Source organism: Daucus carota, chromosome 2 (genome assembly GCF_001625215.2).
Source record: "Daucus carota subsp. sativus chromosome 2, DH1 v3.0, whole genome shotgun sequence".
In the NCBI taxonomy this organism is placed as follows: domain Eukaryota; kingdom Viridiplantae; phylum Streptophyta; class Magnoliopsida; order Apiales; family Apiaceae; genus Daucus; species Daucus carota.
Genome location: NC_030382.2, coordinates 43,054,260 through 43,075,558, shown reverse-complemented (window position 1 = coordinate 43,075,558; position 21,299 = coordinate 43,054,260). Strand labels below are relative to the sequence as shown.

The following is a 21,299-nucleotide window of genomic DNA, read 5'->3' as shown; positions in this document are numbered from 1 at the left end:
TGTATTTTTTTTTAATACAAAATTTAATTAGCAAAAAAAAATACACGAAAAAGCTGTGTGCACCTGAAGAGGAAAAAGAAAATAAACTTCTCCCCACAGATCTCATCGAATCCAGAAGTGGGTAGACGAATTTTGAGACAAGTTACAAATATAAGTCTTTCCCGGACTTTAGAATTCTTTTCAAGAATATCACCCAAAATAACTTAAATTAATTACAGAAAAATCTTGTTTCAATTTTTTTTAAACATAGTGATAATCAAAATCAAAATTATAAATAATAATGAATGTTACCAAGTGAGACTGGGGAAAAAAAAAAGTTGAATTCACCTCACATATACTCCAGTCGATGACAAATAAATTCAATCCAAGTACAATATTCAAGGATCCCAGATCCCGATTTCTACGAGGTATCAGGACAATATTGTACTAAACAGATATCTAAAAATTGAAGACATCACTTTAGGATCCACATATAAAATTCTTTAAACCCAGAACCAACCATATAAGAGAACTTGTCACAATAGATTTTATAAACTACCAACAAGAATAATAACAATGAACCCAGAATTTTCTAATGTACTTTGGAAGTGTGTGTATTTGAGAGTCAAGAGCAGAGGGGTCAACCATTTAACTTTATATATAATAGTAAATTGCTAGTTCATGACCAGCTATATGAAAAATCTAACATTAGTTGCTTTAGATAAAGAGGAGCGGAGAGAAAGAGAGATAGAGGAGATATGGGGTGTTACTGCAGACCCCATATATACTCACTACCATTAACATCACAGAACTAAAGGTCACAAAACATGCCGCACTTAATTTCAGTTGAGGAGTTTCTGCCAAAAGATACATCCCTGTCATATTGTGCTAAAAGGAAACTTCACATAAAGGATACCTACTCAATTATAAAAAATTTACTAATACAAACCATCAGAATATTCAGTTCAAGATGTTGAAGCAGCCTACAGACCACCAATTGAATTACTTCACATCCACCCTTGTGCAAAGCCTGCCACAATATACAAGTATATTTAGAATACATCACAATTTTGCAATAGATCAACAAAAAAAAAGAGCTTCCCATCACAAATACAAACAGTTCTCAAGTTAAACTGAAGCTTCTTGATCAATAAAGTATATTTAGAATCAATAACGATATATAGATCTCCATCAAGCAAACAACAAACACATTGTAACCAACTACACTTTAAACACTCGTCTCTTAGCTTTTAATTTTATCATGAATTGTCCACTATGTGCAAGCTATTAATTTCATATTTCCTTAATTTCAATGTTATCTCATAGTTATTAAGTTAATCAGGTTATACATCTCCCTGAATTTAAGAGACTTCTTAAATTCTCTTTGCTTGCAAATTGAAGGTTAGCAGGTTCAACAGTGTTGGAGAACTTCTGTTAGCTGCCCTGCAGCTGCCAGAACCATTAGCTATATAAGTAACAGTTCATTGTTGATCATCCAATCTGTTGGTATATGATTATACGTTAAGATTCAGTTAGTACCAGTGTTTATGGATTCTGATAGTGATTCGAGCCAACCCATATCTTAAATTTATCATGGTATCTTTCTTCGGATCATGAACACCACTGCTGTGCACTTTAGAGCACAATTTTAAGGTAAAGACTAAGCAGCTGATATGTGATCCTGAGGTTTACATAATACAAGGTTTCAAAAGTGCACCTTGAGGAGGGCAGGGCAATTCCATATCTCTTTTTCTGCATACAAGCAGAACATAATGGTCCTAGAAAATGATCATATAGGACACAGAAGGAGATATACAAAAGGAACTTCACATTGGAAAGGTTTTCATTCTCCCCTAAACTACATAACAATTGATGTGCATTTTTCATCTGACTGTTGTATTTCCACAAGATTTTAATTTCCTTCATCTGTTGGCTGCTTCTATATCAATCTGTCTAAAGTTCATTGGCCTGTTTAATGTTATATTATGCCTAATATATTCAAATTACATATCTTGCAAGCAATTGTTAGTCACTTTATAATCATCATTTGCCACAAAAAGGTTTAGTGTGTATCTCTATACTTGCAGGGTTCGTAGCACCAGGTTTTTTTCATACAGGGACTAACAATTATATCACGTAAGGTTTTGGTTAAGACTGTTAAGTTGCCATGTGTATTTAAACTACACTATTATCCACTCTCTTAATAGCTGTCTTCGATACATAAAACAGTTTTTCAACACTCACCATTCTGATGTGGCCAGAATTTGAGCATTTGGTTTTCGGCTTTTCGCGTCGCGCAGTCTGCTAATTCTCTCTTCCTTCAATTCTCACACTCAATTTCACTCCCACCCCTGTAGTCCTGACCCCTAACTTTGTTCTCTTTCCTAAAGCCACCCACACAAATTCAGGTTACTTTTACTAAATTTATTGCTAAAGGGTACAAAATTAATAATGGCATGCTTGAACTTTACAGAACTAAAATATTTTACTAAAAAATCATAAAAAGAAAAAAAGGCAGCAAAATTCAAGAAACACCAAAATTAGCAAATTCATGTTATCAGTTCTAGCAGAAAAGAATTAATTTCTATGCTCATTATATTAATCCATCACAGAAAAAAAATTGCAATAGTAAACTATCTAAACAAACTCAGAGAAATGACAGAAAAAAATAATTTAAAGTAGAATTACCAAATCACTGTTGCTGCTGATTCTGCTGTTGAGGATTAGGAGGTGGAGGCATCCCAGGTCGCGGCGGTCCAAAAACACCTCCAGGTGGAGGCGGCACCATTCCAGGTCTAGGAGGAGGTCCTCTCATCAACTGTGGAGGTGGTCCCATTGGTCTCTGTCCATACTGAGGCTGTGGAGGCATAGGATACGGTCCTGGCGGTCCACCAGGTCTCTGAGCAAACTGTGGAGGCGGCATCTGAGGCGGCGGTCCACGCATTCCAGGCTGAAACATCTGTCCAGGCGGCCTAATCACCGGAGGCGGGGCCTGTTGCGAGTACTGCATCGGCGGATTCAACATCGGCGGCCTCGATATCTGCGGTTGCATCATCCCAGGCGCCGGTCCACCAATTCCCCTCACCGGTCCAGCCAATCCAGGCTGCGCCTGCACAAGCGGCCCAGTCGGCACGCCTCTCCCTGCCGCTCTCCCCACTCCAGGTCCCGACAAATTCGCGGCCGCAGCAGCACGCGCGCGTGACTCATCAGGCGGCGGCGGACCCTCAACAGTCATCGAAATCACCTCCTCGCCGCGGAGGAGAACGAGGCCGAGAGTGCGGCGGTCCTCGCGCGGCTCGTCCGACTTTTTCGCACCTTTCAAAGGCGGAAGCTTCCGGAACTCTTCGCAATCGCCGATGACGAGATTCATGTGACGATCGAAGGCCATGAATTTGCCGACAAGTTGACGACCGTCTTGGATAGTGACTCGCATACGGTAGTTGATGTACTGGAGCATCTTAGAACTCTTCGACATCGACATTGTTGCCGACTGGTTGTTTTCAGATCTAGGGTTTTCAAAATAAACCAGAGCTAGGGTTTTAATGGGGAGCTGAGGATTATATATAATTTGGATATGACGTGCCTTTTTTCTATTTGGACCTGGTTTGTATTTTCAATTGTGTTATTCACTTATTTGTTCTCTATTTCTCCTGTTTCGCGAAATTTGTTCTATTAAAATCAAACATCGTAAAAAATTATATTAATCTATCAGTAATAATAAACTAATAATAATAATAATAATATAATAATTTAAATCAGGACTTAAAAGCAAAACAAATAATAATTAGCGTTGATATTGCTTGAAGGATGATAGTCGTAAACAATAATGGGCATAAATTAGTTTTGTTTTTCATATTAGGGTTGGATCGGGTGATTTAAAAACTAAAATAGTAACTCCTAATTTGATCCATGTATTCGGAGTCGAACGAAATTTTAACTAATTTTTTTAAAAATTATTTCTTCTTCTGATTACTCGAAACTCAGGATCAGATCATGAGTGAAAACGAGTACTCACCCCAATCAACCGACTTTTACAACTTTGATTAAACCCAAAACTAGTCTAATAATTTATAAATTCATAAACTTTTTTTTTGAAAAATTATAAATTCATAAACTTACTCTTCCAAATAAAAACTACTCCCTCCATTTTTGTTTTTTTCATGTAATTTAAAATGATTAAAAAATATATTTTCACTTATTAGTCGTAAATTTTTTTTTATGAATTAAATTTTATAATTTATATTTTTTTCATAGAAAAAAAAGTTTAAAAATGATCATGAAAGTATATTTTTCTAATCAACTTAAATTATCCCCAAAAAAATCAAATAAAGGAGGGATTAACATTTTGACGTGTTTCAACTTTCAGTCTCTCCTGGTTGTGAACTTGTGGTTGACAAACTGAGATAATAATGGCGATACACACCGCAGCAGCAGTAGCCAGTGGTGTAACAAGTGCATCATACCCATCTCTCTCCTTCTCAACTTTGAAACCACCAACATCTCGCTCCCTTTTTCAGAAATTAGCAGCTCACCCATCTTCCATCATAAACACAAGTCCTCATCTTCCATCAAAACCACTAACTAATTTAACCCCCAAAGCTTCTTCTTCTTCTTCCACACAGCCAATGCTTCCTCCTTACAATGTTTTGATCACTGGCTCTACCAAAGGTTACTTTCTTCTTTCTTTACTAGCTGTGTTCTCTTGCCATTTTCACTAGTATTTCTAAGGAGATTTTTTTATTTTCTTCTTTTTGTTCTTTTATTATTTTTGTAATTTGTACTATTATTAAGCTTATTGTTCTCTAACAGGAATTGGGTATGCCCTTGCCAAGGAGTTCTTGCAACAAGGTGACAATGTTGTTATCTGCTCAAGATCAGGTGACAATTTGCTTTCATTCCAATTCAATATTTTTAATCCGCTACCACAATCTTTATTCTCTTCAATTCCTTAAGTTGCAACTGGCGTAATAAACGTACTGGTTAAGTCAGAATTTTTTTAATATGCAACAAACCTAAGAAGACTCCAAGGTTAAATGCTAATGCAAATGTTTCTTTCTGGGATGGCAAGCTCCTTTTTGGCAAGCCCAGGTGAAATAAGCAGACATTTTGGGTTATCATAAGGCTTATGTCACTTAAGATGTCTTGATTGTCCTTGTTATTGTAATCCCGAGAGTTCTTTGCTGACAAGATATTTGAAGCCGCTGATAATGTGCCTGGATATAAAAATATATATATGACAATTCACAGTGTTTTTTCACATTACGAAGTTTACTATCTCCGAGAATGCCAAATAGTTTGCAGCTTAAAGGGTGAACCAGAACCAGGAAACTGTTCTTGATCACTAATTACATAACTGAGAGCATGATTAAGCCATTATATATTTATTTATCATCTTATGAGTATAGTAGTCTATACATATCATGTATGAGTGTGACCAAATTTTTCTAAAAGAACATGTTCTTTCAGTCATTTTTTTGTGGATCCTTTAACTTACATTATAGTTTCTTAAATAAGCAGCTGAAAGGGTGGAAAATGCTGTACAGAGTTTAAGTGAAGAATTTGGAAAGCAGCATGTGTGGGTACCTGCTTCATTACTTCGGATTTTGTTGTAAAAATACTTCCATCCATTATAACTCTCCTCTCCTCTTTTCACTTATTTTCTTTATTTTGCGGTTACCCCACTTGCAGGGTACCCAGTGTGATGTCCGAGATGGCAATGATGTGAGGAATCTAGTTGAATTTGCGCAGAAAAACCTTAAGTATATTGATATATGGGTAATTGAATGTTCTTAATTACTTAAGTACATGAGAGATTCTCTTTGATTGACTCAGAATTCGATGAGCTCCTCAGTTATCTAATTGTTTATCCCTAAATTTCTTCTCCATTTTGCTGCCATGTAATTCTCTACCTGGTGTGGCTTAAAGTTCGATTCCTTTTGCATTTGTTGTACATCTTATCTGTGTGTCTTTGTTTGACTAAAGAAGTTCTGTCATTCCATTGGAAGTCAAAATTATTCCTATAGATGTTAAAATCATAGATTCTTCTTTCTTACGTAACTTGAGAATGATGCAGATTAATAATGCTGGCTCAAATGCCTACAGCTACAAGCCACTGGCTGAAGCTTCAGACGAAGATCTTCTGTATGCATCTAATGTGATTTATTCTATTAGTGCTATAAGTCTATATTTGCTGTTAGATTTTTTACAATTTACTCAAGTCAATTTTGGAAATTTTTGCGCAGAGAAGTTGTCACCACAAATACGCTTGGTTTGATGATATGTTGTCGAGAGGTGAATTTTTCTCTTAACTTTTAAGTTGCAATAATCATATACCTCATGCTAACATGTTTGTGATATAGGCAATAAACATGATGCTAAAACAGCCTGGTGGGGGTCATATATTCAATATTGATGGGGCTGGTTCAGATGGAAGACCAACACCCAGGTAGGGGTGTGTCTGTTTCAAGTGTTAGATATTATATTACATTTACAAATCTGGTAAAGCCACTAAATCAATTTTTAGACGTTAATGAAACACTTTTGTGTATGCTTAACTTGTTGTATAATAACTATAATATATCGTGAACAAAACTTAGAGTTGCTAAGGAAATCAATTGTATCTAAATTTGAAGGAGTTCCGCACATTCGATTTAAAACATATAATACCAAAGATCTGTGCCGGGAAGACAAGATTATCATTTGTGAAAGTCTTTATAAGGTTAAGTTGCCCTATTATGATGTGCCATATTCAGTTGCTTACACAAAAGACCATTGCTTCCACTCTCTGGGTAACCAGATGCCCGTTTATGTGTCAGACAATGATGCCCATTTAAACAAATATCTATAATGTCATATTGCTATGCATACCAAGATACCGCCCCCCCCCCCCCCCCCCCCCCCCCCCCGACAGTCAGAGCTGTTAAAAACTATATGTATTTGTATACAGATCTGCTCTAGCATCTAACAAATGATATCATTTTGTTAGATTTGCTGCATATGGAGCGACTAAACGAAGCGTAGTGCATCTAACAAAATCATTACAGGTAAATATTGAACTTAACCTTCTGGTTTTCTGTGGTTGCTTTGAATGCCCTGGCTAATCTTTTCCATTAAGCCCAGATGTCGCAGTAGTTGGGTGATTGCAAAGAGTGCTGACTTATCATCATTATATTTTCAACGGTCTTTCTAATGTGTGCCCAAGGGCACACAATAAGCACCAACTTTCATGAAAATTGCTTGTTTTGATTGGTGGAATTGATGTGAATGCAGGGGGGCCATTTACATTTATTATTTATCCACCAATCAAAAGCTAGAATTCTCATGGGAGTTAGTGACTATTGTGTGCCCTTGGGCACACCATAGAAAATTCGTATTTTCAATAGCAAATTTTTGTTTAATATCAAGTTCTACTCTGGTAGACTGTAATATGCAGGCATCCTCGATAGAATAAAAACTTTCTTTCTCCTCTAAAGTAAATCTAGACCTTGTTAAGGATTTCAGGCTGAGAACAGTTGAGTCCTGTATAAATTAGCTAAAATCGCTAATGTTGTAGCTGGCCAATTACAGTATCTTTAGAAATAATTTCGTTTACTTTTTTTTTTCTTTATCATTGCAAAAAGGCTCAGGGCTTCTGCTTGTCTAGTTACGCTATTGTACAATTCTATTTTTATCCCAAGTTGACCTTTACCGATTATTCTGTTTATGTGATACAGAATCTGTTAAATCCTTTTACAGGCCGAACTTCAAATGCAGGAAGTAAAAAATGTCATTATACATAACCTTTCGGTATGTTATGTTCCATTCATACCTTTTAATACTTACTTTTTGTTATTTTATTTTCTAATGTCCAAAGTGTATAGTTTGCTTCACATGTGGTCCGGTTTTAGTATAATTTCTATACTTATTCTTTTCAAATTGTAATACAGCTACAAACACAAAACGTGTAACTGGATTAATTAGCTAGCTATAGTTCATAAACTTTAGTCACATTTTTGGACAACAATACATTGTGAACTTAGTACCAGTAACCTCTCCTGATATAGCAAGTTGGCATAGAAATTTTGTGGTTTTACCATTATGGATCAGCTGTGCTCTTTTTCGTGCCCAGTTCTATTGTTTCAGACTTACGTTTTTTCTACTTGGCAGCCAGGAATGGTCACAACGGACCTCCTCATGTCTGGTGCCAACACAAAGCAGGTAGAGTGTGTAGCTTTACATGTCTTAAACTTTATCGATAGGCTTCTGACAGAAAAACTAAAAGAAACTCGTACTGCAGGCCAAGTTTTTCATCAATGTTCTGGCCGAACCAGCAGAAGTGGTAAGATTTTGTTCAACCTGAATGCTGGAACAAGCTCCTTTCCATTTAACTTCTTTGAAATATAATTATCCATTTAAGAGTTAAATAGTAGATACTGTATAATTATCATAAGTTCTAAGTCGGTATTTTATCGTTGAACTGTGAGATACAAAAATATGTTGAATTTGAGTGTCATCAGAAGAGCTTTCATCCCTGTTTTGTTAAAGTCTGCTGCTTTTCTTCTATTTTGATATTTGGATTTAATACAGGGTACAATATCATTGATTCTTCATAATTAAAAAAATACGAACAATAATACATACAGCTGATATCGAATCCTTTGAAATTTCTTTTACTCCCCTTTGCAGGTCGCAAAGTACCTTGTGCCAAGCATAAGAGAGATTCCTGCTAATGGATCAACAAGACCTACTTACATTCGTTTTCTTACCGGAATTAAAGCTTACTCCAAGATATTTTCAGTTAAGAGAAAACTATTCTTCCTGTCTTCTTTGTTTCCGTATATGTTGTTTAATAAAACACTAACTCTGCAATTTGCGCTTATTTCATAGAGACTCGCTTTTGGTGCAAGAAGGAACAAATATGTTGTTGAAGAATGACAAATTTGAGAAGTAGGATATCTTCGGACAGCAAAGTTTTAACTTCATGCGGCAAAATCCCCAGCCATTAGATCCACAGCTATTTTTCAGTTCATACTATGTAATTGAACAATCATGACAGACCTTCTTAACATAATAATATTCATGTGCTCCAGTCTTCTATTTTTCTCCTACTTCAGTATATTACTTGATTTTCATCATTGTTCAACTATACAAATTTCCAACTATTCAATGGACATGTAATTTATCAGATGAGTGTGTGTGAGAGAGGGAGGGAGGGAAGGGGTGCTTAAAACTGTACAAACAACAATCTGTCAAGATGCCCAAACTTAACCAATAATTATAATAAGTGCATCAAAATTTACCATATAAGGAGGATTAAGAACATTTGGGACTAGAAATCTGGTACCTTAATGAAAAAACTATAATATGAATACATTGCAAAAAAAGTCCATACCATCCAAAACCACGACAAGTTTCATTTTTTCATCACCACCTGTTTTGAAATTATGAAGATTGATGTCCAAAAACACTATCATTTTCCAAATTGCTATGCAGATGGCAGGTCGTTTCAGGAGGCACACAAACTGGAGTTTCTGGAGCTCGTCGTCTTGCTGCATACAAATTCTTAAGCAGTTCCACTTCATTGACAACAGGGGTCAATCTATTTACATAAATCATCTCAACCTTCCTAAAAAGTACTTGAAACTGGTTAACATAGCCTTCTAGTGCTTCATTATACTTCTGTTCAATCAACAACCGCTTCAACCTATCTTCATTCTCTTGCTGCTGGCGTTGATTCTCCAGATCTGTGGTGCTCAAGACAAGACCCCCTGAACCAGCATCCTTGTAAATAGGCTCTTCAGGAAGCTTACATCGCTGTCTATATTCAAAGAACATATTTCGATTTACTTTCAAAGCCTCCCTGTAACCGGTTACAAGTTCTCCAAGTAGACCAAGCTCACGCTCAAGCCGATATATCTCTCTATCCTTTTTCTGCAGTTCCTCATTTTTGTTCCTTCGCAAATTTTCAATGATACTGTCCCTTCGCTGCAGCTCATGAAGCAAATACTGTTGATTCTCATTTACTTGATTACAATCCTGACTCTTCTCCTCATAGATAATCTTGGCTTTTTCCATGTATTGTCTTACTTGGTCCATGCAAAAGCTAAAATCAGAGGTATTCTGACCACAACCAACATCATGCCTGATCCTCTTACTTCCATCTAGATGTGAAGTACCCTGCTCATACTCAAATACTCTTTTGTGACCATGACCAAGCATAGAAGGACAACCCATCATCACTTGTGTTTCAGCATTTGAAGTAAAAAGATCCAACGATGAGTTTTTCTGAAATTGTTGTCCCTGCAGATTCAGAGGTAACTGGGTTGTTTCAAATCCTTGGAGTGGATCACCTGTCAAATCAGTCCCTGCAACTGAGCAATGATTTGGTGCCATATCACATTCTACGACATCCTCGGGTTCTTCCTCATCCACATCCTCATCCTCGTACTCATACTCATCCTCATCATCCTCATCCTCATCCTCATCCTCAAGCTGTTCCCCGATTTCGTCCCCTTCCAACTCATCCACGTCATCTGATTCCATATGCTCCCCCTCTTCCCTGTTCTCCCATTCCTGCATGCCCTCCCCCTCTTCCATGTGCTCCTCTTCTTCTGTCTCTAGCAGCCGAACTTCCTGTTTTATCTCCTTGTTACCATTATAACCACTACCTTCTCTGAAAGTACAAGGCTGCAAGGAATGTTTGCCATCATTCTTCATCTCCAGGCCCGCTTCACCAGTCATCATCATATTATCCTTGATCTCTTCTTTTTGGGCTATATCCTGCCATCCCGAAGTCAATCCTATATTGGGTTCTATTGTAACAAATTTGTCTCGGTCCATGCTCAAGTCATGAAAACTACCAACCAAATCTTTCTTCACTCCTGCATCAACCGCCTCCTCTGGAGGACCTTCCTGCAATTCCGCAACCTCCACCTCCACCTCATGCAATCCTTTCTTAACTTCTTTCTCATTCACCTCCTGGGACCTTGCCTTCAACAGGTCCTTGTCGTCCACAACCTCATCATTCACCTTCACGACCTCTTCTAACAAATCCTCATCTTTCTTAATGTCCTCCACCTTAACCTTATGTATCTCCTCTTCGTTTAATGCTTTCTCTTCTTCCTTCATTGTCTCATTAATAACAAAATCTTCACTCTCCTCATCAAAAAAATCCTTCCTCTGAGACTTGATAAAATACTGCATATGGGAAGCATAATAACAAACCGGCAACTGATCCTTCTGTTTTAACTCATTCTCCACCATAACCCAAATCAAAGTAGCCCAATCTATCTTCTCCAGATGCCCATCCCTAATCAACCCCAATGAAACATTAACCTCGTTAGGCATAATCCACTCACCCCCACGCAAAACCAGCCAACTCCACACAAAATTCTCCACAAACTCAACACATTCCTCGGAAACCTCCAAATCAATAACCGCCTCCGCCACACTACCAACAACCTTATCCTTCTTGATCGGAGACGGCAACTTCAAAACCCTAGCAAACTTAGTCCTATTCACATCAACCCTAATCCCATTCACAAAACAGCATTTCTTGGCACTATCATAAGAAACAATAAACTGACCAACAAGATCATCTCTAATTACTTCATCAAACTCAATATGAACAAAATCCCACAACCCAAGACGCTTCAACAACGCTGCATGCTTATCAAAATCAAATCTTTCGGGTGGCACAAAGGGAACTAGGGTTCCTAATTGAAGCAAGTTATGAACTTTCTTATCAATTGCTTTTTGCTTCTGGTACACAAAAGCTTTCTTACGTCTATTAAGATTCCTGCGATTAGCCAACTTAGTATTGCTTTTATATACCATACCTGAACATTCTTCTTCTTCTTCTCGTTCTTCTTGGCCTTCATCTAATTGGGTCGGGTCGGACTTTTGTGGGCTTTGAAGAATCGGAACCTCTGGGGTTTGGGGATTGTTTTCATGATCAGAGGAAATGGGGTTTTGGGATTGGGGAAATTGGTGTTGTTGCAATTGTGTAGAATATGGGTCAGGGTTTTCAGATTGAGAGGGGTTGTTCATGGTGATTTCTCGATTTTTAGGGTTTTGTTTGGTGAGTTAACTCAGCTGTAAAAGCTCAAAACTCGTTACCTTTTTGTTTCTCGGTGAATAATATCGGTACTTATAAGTTTTTCCACGACTCTCTGCATTCCATAGTACAAATGTACAATCCTATCCAATTTGGTAAATTACAAATCTTGAATTGGAAACTGGTTTTCTATTTTCCTCCGCAATTACTCGTTTTACATATCACGACACCATTTAAATTTTGATACGTGATCTTTTTTAATACACTTCAAATTATATATAGTCTGAGACGAGTAGGAAGTTGATATTATAAAGAGCTTTTTTCTATACATAACTAAATTTGAAAGAATTTTTGCGAATATACTATCACGTTTTAATATAAATTATAAAAATACTATCTTTTTGAAATATTTCCAAAAATACGGTGGTTGCATATGCAATCATATCTGCAACTGTTAGCAACTATATGCAACCAGAAATTCAACCTTGAAAAAATATTAAAAATTATATTTGTTCATGTAATAAGTTGCAAAGACATAAACCGAATACTCCTGCGAGTTTAAACATTACAACCTAAAAAGAAACAAAAATCGGACTACCTCCGGATTCCGAACTAACAACTTAGTGCTATTACAACAAAGTCGATTATGACTCAATCAGAACAAGCAAAACTCAGAAAACGGGCTTGATGTTAGCTCTGCATGGGTTGGATGCGAGTTTGTGATGTTGGGATCGGAAGCAAGGGTCTTTAAGGCAGCGACGCCACCTCCATTGTTCGGAGGTCGGCAACAGTGCTGCAAATCAACGGCGATAAGACAAGATTGAATTGGAGGTTACAGCGACAGCTTTGACAACCGTCGTGTGGATTGTGAGATTGTGAAAGATAGGAGAAAAGATAAGTAATAAAGAAATGAAAAGGTGAATCAGAATAAATAGTATTTTTGAAAATAAGATTCAAAAGATAGTATATTCGAAACATTTTAGAGAGGGTAATATATTTGTGAATAAGATCCAAAAAAAGTAGTATTGGCAAATTTCTGACATAGATAATATAATATTTTCCTAATAAAAATATATAAAATCTTAAAATTATAATCTGAAATTAATCAAAAAATAGATCATATATTAACGTTAAAAATATTTTCTATAAATAGATAATAAAAATACTTATTATTGATTTCTAACATAAAACAATTATAGAAGTCAAATTTCTAAAAAAAATATAACCAATCAATTTATACAAGAAATATTTATAAAAATACCAACTTTTTACGAATTATATAAAAAAATACAACTTTTCATAAATTAATTACAAAAATACCATTTTTCATAAATTAATTACAAAATTATGATTTGCAACTTCTGCAACCTCATTTGCAATATTAGTTTGCAAATCTGTTGTAAATGAGATTGCATAAGTTATAAATGAAATATCTCTTTCTTAAACTGTTACAAACGAGGTTCCAGAAGTTATAAGTCGTATGTATTGCTTACGTAAAGGAAATCTCTTCATTACAGTTATTTGCAACTGTTGCAAAATGTTGTTATAAATGACGTTGCAGAAGCCGCAAGTCGTATTTTTATAAATAATTTATAAAAATAATATTTTTAAAAATATTGAAAGTTGGAAACAATTTTTTTTTAAAGTTCAAAAAGTTAGGCAGTTACACAAAAAACCCTTTATACGTTCATTCTTGGATTTAAAACAACAATTTTTTTTTAAAGTTCAAAAAGTTAGGCAGTTACACAAAAAACTTTTTATACGTTCATTCTTGGATTTAAAACACAGGATGTTTAAGGGTATTATGAGCATATTTGGATAACAAATAAAAGCACTTCTTTTGCACAAGAGGTCAGCTTCTGCTTTTTTTTGACTTGTTTGTGAAAAAAATCAGAATTTTTTATAAAAAAACTGAGAATGCTAGATTTTTTCCCCAGAATTTCGACTTTTTTTCCAAACACTTTAATAATCAATAAGTCTTAACTTATTTCTCATTTCTACTCAACTTCTTTATTCCAAGCCGGAGGTCGCTTTTTCAACATTATTTGCAATTTTTAAATTTACCCGGTATCCACGGTTTTTATCCATTTTTGTTCGATTTCTAGTTTGCTTCACATTTTTTTCCTTTATGTATCGTTTTTTTTTTCCTCAAAAAGAATATTCCCCTTTTTTTAAGCGAAAGACTCCGGCAAGAGAGAAGCGAGGAAAAAACGGACTCGCGAGCTGAACTGAATTGAGTTCACCATTAGCACTTCTGCTAAAACCCTAAACCCTTAGCTACTCTTTGCCATATCTGTCTGTCTGTGTATATCATATAATCATACTACAATTCATACGATGCGCCCGGTCTTCAATCCTCGACCTAATAAGGTACAATCTAAATCTAATGGAGCACCTCGACACCAGGCTCCTCTCTCTCTCTCTCTCTCTCTCTCTCTCTCTCTCTCTCTCTCTCTCCCCCCCCCCTCTCTCCCTCCCTCTCTCTCTCTCTCCCTCCCTCTCTCTCTCTCTCTCCCCCCTCCCTCCCCCTCTCTCACTATATATGTGTGTATTTATCATGTATGTGTATGTACACTGAAGCTGTTACATGTTTAATTCAGCAGGTCATGGAATCTAATAACAAGTTTCAGACAAACCCCACTAGTTTATTGCCTCAAATGGGTTTAATCAGCCCTTCAAATTTGAACAACAATAATTTCTTGAATCTTCCTAATAATCAGTTTTTCCCGAATGGTATGTTACCTTTAGGCCAGTTTCCGAATGGGTTTGTTCCTCAAAATTTTAACATGGGTATGAATCAGTTTAATTTGCCTCAGTTAAATGGCCAGATTTTACCCCAAAATTTGATGAACCAGGGTGGGGGTATTAGTTTTCCAAATGGGCAGTTTTTTGTGCAGACTCCGATGCAAAATATGGGTCAATTTGTTCAAATGCCTATGGGGTTGAGTGCACCTTTTCTTCAAAATCAAGTTAGGGGTCCCCAGAATCCAGCCTTTAACGGTAATCAACAGTTTGGGGTGTTGAATTTTAATGGAGTCTCAGTGCAAAGTAATCAACAGCAGAATGCAGCTAATGGTAATCAGCAGTTACAAGGCAACTCGCCTGTGCAGCCCCCTTTTGGTTCGGTTCAATCCCAGCAAACTCAGAATTTGCAGCCTCAGGTTTTTAATAACCAACAGGTAAATGAGACTTCATGCTTATCTGTTTCCACTGAGGAATGGACCTTTGTATCTCAATTACAAACAAAAAGACCCATAACATTATAAACATCACAGCTGAAAATAATGGCCCTTTATATCATTATTAAATGAATAATATTGTTACATTATTTGTTATCCATTAAATTCGCTTGCCAGAGTGGTGGAGAAGTGGGATTGCTTTATCCAGCATGCGGGTTCAGATCCTCTCCGAAGCATTTTTTTAAACAACCAACATTATATTGGGTTTTTAGAAAGAATAACAAATGTTGTTGCCTGACAAACCTCTAGAGGCACAAAATTATGTTGTGTTTTTAGATGACGCATATTTATATGGCGTCTTTGCTGCAGTTCTTTTTAAAAATCTACTTGGGGTGTTTGGATAAAAATGATGCGTTTTTTTGCGGTTTTAGAAAACGTGGATCAAGTTGCGTTATTTTGTGACATGAAGGGCCATTTCTCTGAATTGTGATATTTTAGGCATTTTACTTCTAAATTGTGACAAAAAGGGCCAACACCCATTTGTAGTTGGCTAAAAATGCTCTTATAAACGGCTACTTAGTGTTAAGAATGAATTGCTACTATACCAGATTAAGACATAGTTATATCTTGTTGGTGTTTTTTTTGCTAAACCTAAAAAGCTTGCGATCTTTACAATAAAACCCATTACCTCTAGAGGAAATAGATGATTTCTTTGGTACTCTAGCATGTATACATTTTGGCTTAGATCATCTTTGTTGGTCGCTCATTGTTGATGATGCTTATTTATGTTTATGCTTAGTTCATTAGTTGGTTGGACATAGCTAGCCGAAGTACCGGTAAACCCGAACTTAACTTTCAGAAGAATGACCTATACTTGGTGTGATACTTTCCTGAAATTATGATACATCTTACTTAATGCATGGAAATACAGGCAACAAATTAAGTAATATTATAATAGTGTATTATGTTTAATACAGATTTCTATGATCTACATCATATTTTCTACTGGTTCACTTTCTTATTTCATTTTTAAAAATTTGTGTGATGTGCCACACTCATCTTCAGTAATACATGACATCTTTATCACATAGCTCTTTTACTTTGCTGTAATAAGAAATCAACCTAATCATCCAGGGCAATCCAAGAAACGATAGTGTCATTAACAATGTGGCTAACAATGGGAGAAATTCTCAAAGCAGGAACTTTGGAAGGCATCCAAGACAGGATAGATCACCAGGGTGTGTTTTTTTCCTATATATATTTGTAAAAGTTTTGACGTATGTGGTGAATGATTTTACACTTATTTACTTTCTGGCAGATTTGGAAAGTCCCAGAACCATCACGTGCAAAATGGCAAAGGAAAATTCAAGAATGGACGTGGGGCAAAATGTCAGTCAAAAATAATTAAATTATGGGTTAATTACTAGTCATTATGATGCATTTTTCAAGAAGTTTTATACTACTCCCTCTGTCCCATTTTAACTGATGTTTGACTTTTTAACACGTATATTGAGGTGTAAAAATGACATACCTACACTCAATAAAAAAAATTCAATTCTTATATCAAATAAAAATTTAGATTCTAAACTTTTATTTGATATAAATTTTATAAAAAATAATTATGTTTAGATGTGATTTTTTTAACATCTTAAAATACGTGTAAAAAAGTCAAAAGCAGTTAAAATGGGACGGAGGGAGTATTAATACTGTGTCATGTATGTCTTCCACAACTGGCCAAAAATAAAGCACCAAGAAATAGTAAAAAAGTGTAACGCACATATTTGGTTTACAGCATGAAGTGGTTTCACCATCACCACACACATACGATTTTGGTTATTAAGTGTGTATAGTGTCACAATATTTTCATAGTGTTGCATCATTAGCATCTTCTTGTTTGTTTATTTTGATTGAGAAAGCGATTTCATAAATATAATGCAGCAGACAAGATCATGTGATGAGTTACAACCGGTGAAATATTATAGAACAAAAAGTTTATATCATTTAATTACTTTAATGTGAAATCCCACTTTTGTCCATGTGGAACTAATGAAAGCACGTCACCTGAATGATTTGTTGCAGATCAGTGTTGTCCTATGTTTGTTAATGCTATACTATCAGATTTGACATTCACACAAATGCAAAGGTCCTGCAGCAAGTGATACTAGTAGTTATTAGTTAGTAACATTAAATTGTAAACAGTTTTTCAAATGTTTTCCTTTTTCAGCAGACTTGTCATGTCTTAATAGTACGTCTCGGCCAATTTACAAGTTGCAGTTCCCTACTTTAGAAAGTACGTTATAAATTACAAATTCACATGTTTCAAGAAATCCTTTTTTTATCAACTCATATCTAATCTGAGCCTTCACATTCGAGTTTTAGGCTGCAAATTTTAACTGCAATATTTGCCATAAGTTGGGAAGAACGACTTTAGGCCTTAAAGGATTACAATTATGTATTAATTTCTAAATTAGGTGATATTTTAATTACTTTGATAGTGTGACCTCCGACATATGAGTCTAAGGACATGACCCAGCTAGGACTAGATCACCAGAACACTTGTTGATACCTAGATAGATCTCTCAATCTGTACATGAAAGATAAGGCCAGTGGCACCTGCATAATTAGATTCAGTGGATTGATGTAAATTTAACATTCCAGTCCCTGAACTTCTGCTCAAATTTCCCTTGCTCTTTGTATTATATATTAATTTTCTAGTCAGTTTCGGGTAACCCGAATTCAACCCGAAAATGACACGTTTTTTTTCGGGTTGATTTTGGGTCAACCCGAACCCGAAAAATTCCAACCCGAATTCGTATTTTACGGGCTGAATTCATGTCGGATTGTCGGGTCGGGTCCAATATTGCCAGCCCTATCTATAACTTTTCATTTGTCATGAATATGAAAGTCTTTGTGCTTGGGAAAATTCTGGTCAAGCCTTGACAATACTCAGGCCTAACTTGCGGGTTCGTATCGTATATTGATTCATCCGAATATTCGATAGCGATTGCAACAGATGAAGTTGGTGGACCTTGTTGAATCATATTGGCTGTCTATTGATAACTGATAAGTTTCTTAGCTTACTGTGTGCTTTCTCACAAGCACTGGCAATATAGGTGAGTCTATAAGTATTGCATTGGCAAAAATTAGTAGTACAAAGAGGGTATTTGGCAACTTATGATAGCGAAAGAAGGGTAATTTCAGCATAAGTGTAACAGTTTTGCAAGGAGCAGAGGAGAATATTCTTATTTAACTTCAATTGTTTTAACTTTCACCTAATTACAGCTAAGCAGATCTAAACTTTTATCTTATTGCAGGTTATCAAAATGAAAGGAAATTTGGTCTTCCTGATCCTAGCAATGGAACTCAGGTGGAGAAGAAAAAGTAATTCAACTCTATTTATTATTTTTAATTTTTTTGTCATATATAAATTCAATGGGAGCAGGGATCTCGCGATTAGGATGCTGCCCTATCAGAGAATTTAGAGGACCCACGAGGGGTATCCTGTTGACACCTACTAGGAAATAAACATGGCAGAACGAACAGAGCAATTGCAAAATAAGAGAAGCAATTGTCTGAAGTTTAGCATGGTGTTTAACACTAAGGCCTTTTGTCACTATGTTTCTAACAGAAACTATCATTTATTAAGTAATAACGCTAACTACTTGATGAGCCATATTATCATGTAGTATTAAGGATTCATGTTTTTGTGAATAGATTATTAGGACGATTGTTAATTCCTTCGTCATGGCAGTAGAGATGGCACTCGTTTACAATAACGTTGTTTCAATGTTATGAATTTAGCATATTACTCATTCCTTGTTTCCTTGTTTTTTTTTGACATTATGTTTTCTTCTGTACAAGTAAAGATTTCTGCCTCTAAACTATACGGAACAAGAAATCAAGCAGTGGCGTGAAGCAAGGAAAAGACATTATCCATCAAAAAGCAATATAGAGAAGGTTTGTTTTTCTATTTGCTGAATAACAAGTTCCTCTTCTTTTTTTTTTTTCCTCCAAACATATTGTAATCTGGAGTGTGTGTTTGTATGTATATAACTGAATTCATTTCTTACAGAAATCTAAGAAAAAGATGGCAGAGTCGGAGCTTGCTGATACAGAGGCCAAGTTAAGGCGTCAGGTACAGTGACACATGTAACTGTGAACTTGTATGCTAAGGTGGGAATCTATAGGGGAGGTTTTGATTTTACTGTTTTCTGTTCAAAGCATGATGCTCATTTTTGTGCTATAGAAGTTATTCCTGTTAGGAAGACTGATTTATAATCTTCTATCAAATGGATTCAATAGGAGTCTGTTAAAATAGCTACCGGTTTACTTAATGGTTTCTACCGTGTTACAACTAAAAGTGAGAAGTCTGTAACTGGTTTTTCGAATCTCGGATCTTAGTTGATTAGTGTTTCTAGATATGCAATTGTTTATATAATTATATTGAAGCTAATGAGCTAGGTCGCTTTTGCTGATCTAGTAAATCATTTGTTTTGGAAATGATTGCTATGACTGCTTACCACTCTTTTGAGTGTTAAACTGAAGTTTTGCTAACTTGGATGGTATTGGACAGGATCTAAGGGCATGAATTTATTTGCCCTAACCAGATACCCATTTCTAGGCACCAGCTTTGTATTCCCATGTTTAGTACAATAGATTGCCTGTAATTTAGTCATACCATCTTTTTTCTCAATACCTTTCATTTTCATATCACTGCCTTTTCTGTTTTGGTCTCTGTACTTGTATTAATATCTATGTGTGTACATATATGTATTAAAATTCAGGTTGTAGTCATTTATAGTAAATTCTATTTGCAGCAACTGAAAGAAGTTTTGGTTAAACAAGCGGAGTTGGGGTGTGAGGTAGCAGAAATACCATCACATTATCTCTCTGACTCAGAGAAACAGGTTTACGGAGCAGAGCAAAATCGTGCAGCATTTAACAAGAAGGGAAAGTTCCGAAACAGGCCCAATAGAAGAGGAAAACGTGAAAATGACAGGTTTGCCAAGAAGCAAAGACTGTCAAACACCGATTCTACCAGTACGAATGAACAAAACGTCTCTAAACAAATGCAAAGAACAAGAAACAACAATACATCAGTTGTGCAGAAGAGGGAACCGAGTCTTCTACAAAAGCTCCTAAGTGCAGATATCCGGAGAGACAGAGGCCGCCTGTTACAGGTCTTTAGGTTTATGGTAATGAACTCGTTCTTTAAATACCAGCCGGAGAAGCCCTTGATGTTTCCAACCGTAATTGTTAGAGAAACCGAAGGCGAGGGCAAACCCTTGGAGCAAAAACATTCACATGACGAAGATGACGAGGAAGAAGGCTCTGAATCTCAAGTGAATGAAATGGAAATTGTGAGGAATGCAGAATGTGAGGTTAACGAGGCTTCTGCAGAAGCTCAGGAAGAAGAGGGAGAAATCGTTGACTAGTTTTGTTTTTGTGAAAAGTTATATATGTTGTCGTAATTTCCTTATCATCACAAATGTTATAACGCATCAACTTTTACATGACTGGAGATCCCTGGATCTCCTGCCTCCTGGCCCCTGGATCGCGTGTGTTAAAATTTTAGTTTGATTTAGTTAGGCGCATGTTTTCATGTGTTCTGAGATATTGAATACCCGACCTGGGGCCTGAGGCTACGAGGGAAAGGAGTTTGCCGCCTGGTGTCTAAAAATGCTTAGATTTAAACTAAATTTTTTGTTGCTTGGATTACCAGAAGTTGACCAAAGTATTACCTTGTTATATTGTCTAGAAAGGTAGAATAAGAAATACTCTGGAACTTGTGAGAAGAGTCTCATCCAGAAGAAACTGGGCACTTGGAAAAAATTGAATTGGTCTTGGGTAGAAAAACTGGTACGCAACCACACGGTTTCCTCGTTCTTACAAGACAAGAAATTCCAAATTACAATAATAATTTCCTACATTTTCTGCCGCAATATAATTTAAGTTGCGCAAGGAACTAGGACACAGGTGGATTACGAATGACTTGATACTGCTTTCTATTTATGCTAGTTTTTTTTTTTGCGACTTGACGCATTATACATTGAGTTTAATTGCTCTGCTCACATGTATGCATCCTTTTGTCGTACTATACAAACATA

At 36.1% G+C, this 21,299-nt stretch overlaps 4 protein-coding genes across 7 annotated transcripts; 2 read left to right on the top strand and 2 right to left on the bottom strand.

The window, feature by feature from the left end:
* Positions 1-791: 791 nt before the first annotated feature.
* On the bottom strand, positions 792-3,581 carry LOC108208745 (uncharacterized). Its single transcript, XM_017379272.2, has 2 exons — positions 2,668-3,581; positions 792-1,009 (listed from the first exon to the last, which is right to left on the bottom strand). The coding sequence occupies exon 1, from the start codon at positions 3,458-3,460 to the stop codon at positions 2,672-2,674; it is 789 nt and encodes a 262-aa protein (XP_017234761.1). The 5' UTR covers positions 3,461-3,581; the 3' UTR covers positions 792-1,009; positions 2,668-2,671.
* Positions 3,582-4,320: 739 nt separating this feature from the next.
* Positions 4,321-9,065, top strand: LOC108209309 (chlorophyll(ide) b reductase NOL, chloroplastic). The gene is made up of 13 exons (XM_017380140.2): positions 4,321-4,647; positions 4,789-4,857; positions 5,497-5,558; positions 5,668-5,754; positions 6,053-6,120; positions 6,222-6,270; positions 6,339-6,424; positions 6,965-7,022; positions 7,714-7,764; positions 8,125-8,175; positions 8,255-8,296; positions 8,644-8,754; positions 8,845-9,065. The coding sequence occupies exons 1-13, from the start codon at positions 4,389-4,391 to the stop codon at positions 8,890-8,892; spliced, it is 1,041 nt and encodes a 346-aa protein (XP_017235629.1). The 5' UTR covers positions 4,321-4,388; the 3' UTR covers positions 8,893-9,065.
* Positions 9,066-9,212: 147 nt separating this feature from the next.
* LOC108209308 (uncharacterized) lies at positions 9,213-12,134 on the bottom strand. Its single transcript, XM_017380139.2, has one exon. The coding sequence runs from the start codon at positions 12,004-12,006 to the stop codon at positions 9,400-9,402; it is 2,607 nt and encodes an 868-aa protein (XP_017235628.1). The 5' UTR covers positions 12,007-12,134; the 3' UTR covers positions 9,213-9,399.
* A 2,022-nt stretch (positions 12,135-14,156) lies between these two features.
* Positions 14,157-20,910, top strand: LOC108209695 (uncharacterized). 4 transcript variants are annotated; one of them, XM_017380745.2, is made up of 9 exons: positions 14,168-14,383; positions 14,617-15,192; positions 16,327-16,430; positions 16,511-16,581; positions 17,417-17,482; positions 18,507-18,573; positions 19,059-19,149; positions 19,265-19,327; positions 20,010-20,910. In XM_017380745.2, exons 1-9 carry the CDS (start codon positions 14,351-14,353, stop codon positions 20,625-20,627), a joined length of 1,689 nt encoding a protein of 562 aa, XP_017236234.1. In that variant the 5' UTR covers positions 14,168-14,350; the 3' UTR covers positions 20,628-20,910. The 4 variants fall into 4 exon arrangements, with proteins under 4 accessions (XP_063943736.1, XP_017236234.1, XP_017236233.1 ...); XM_017380744.2 differs by having other exon boundaries at positions 14,614-15,192; XM_064087666.1 differs by lacking the exon at positions 17,417-17,482 and having other exon boundaries at positions 14,157-14,383.
* Positions 20,911-21,299: the final 389 nt, after the last annotated feature.

What these genes read in the sequence shown, in the direction of transcription:
- LOC108208745 (XM_017379272.2), bottom strand. Translation starts at nt 3,460, where the DNA reads ATGTCGATGTCGAAGAGTTCTAAGATGCTCCAGTACATCAACTACCGT.
- LOC108209309 (XM_017380140.2), top strand. Translation starts at nt 4,389, where the DNA reads ATGGCGATACACACCGCAGCAGCAGTAGCCAGTGGTGTAACAAGTGCA. An exon ending in TTGGAAAGCAGCATGTGTGG is followed by an intron (nt 5,559 to 5,667) that starts GTACCTGCTTCA and finishes CCCCACTTGCAG; the next exon opens with GGTACCCAGTGTGATGTCCG. An exon ending in TGATGATATGTTGTCGAGAG is followed by an intron (nt 6,271 to 6,338) that starts GTGAATTTTTCT and finishes TTTGTGATATAG; the next exon opens with GCAATAAACATGATGCTAAA.
- LOC108209308 (XM_017380139.2), bottom strand. Translation starts at nt 12,006, where the DNA reads ATGAACAACCCCTCTCAATCTGAAAACCCTGACCCATATTCTACACAA.
- LOC108209695 (XM_017380744.2), top strand. Translation starts at nt 14,351, where the DNA reads ATGCGCCCGGTCTTCAATCCTCGACCTAATAAG. An exon ending in AGGTTTTTAATAACCAACAG is followed by an intron (nt 15,193 to 16,326) that starts GTAAATGAGACT and finishes CTAATCATCCAG; the next exon opens with GGCAATCCAAGAAACGATAG. An exon ending in GAATGGACGTGGGGCAAAAT is followed by an intron (nt 16,582 to 17,416) that starts GTCAGTCAAAAA and finishes TTCCTTTTTCAG; the next exon opens with CAGACTTGTCATGTCTTAAT.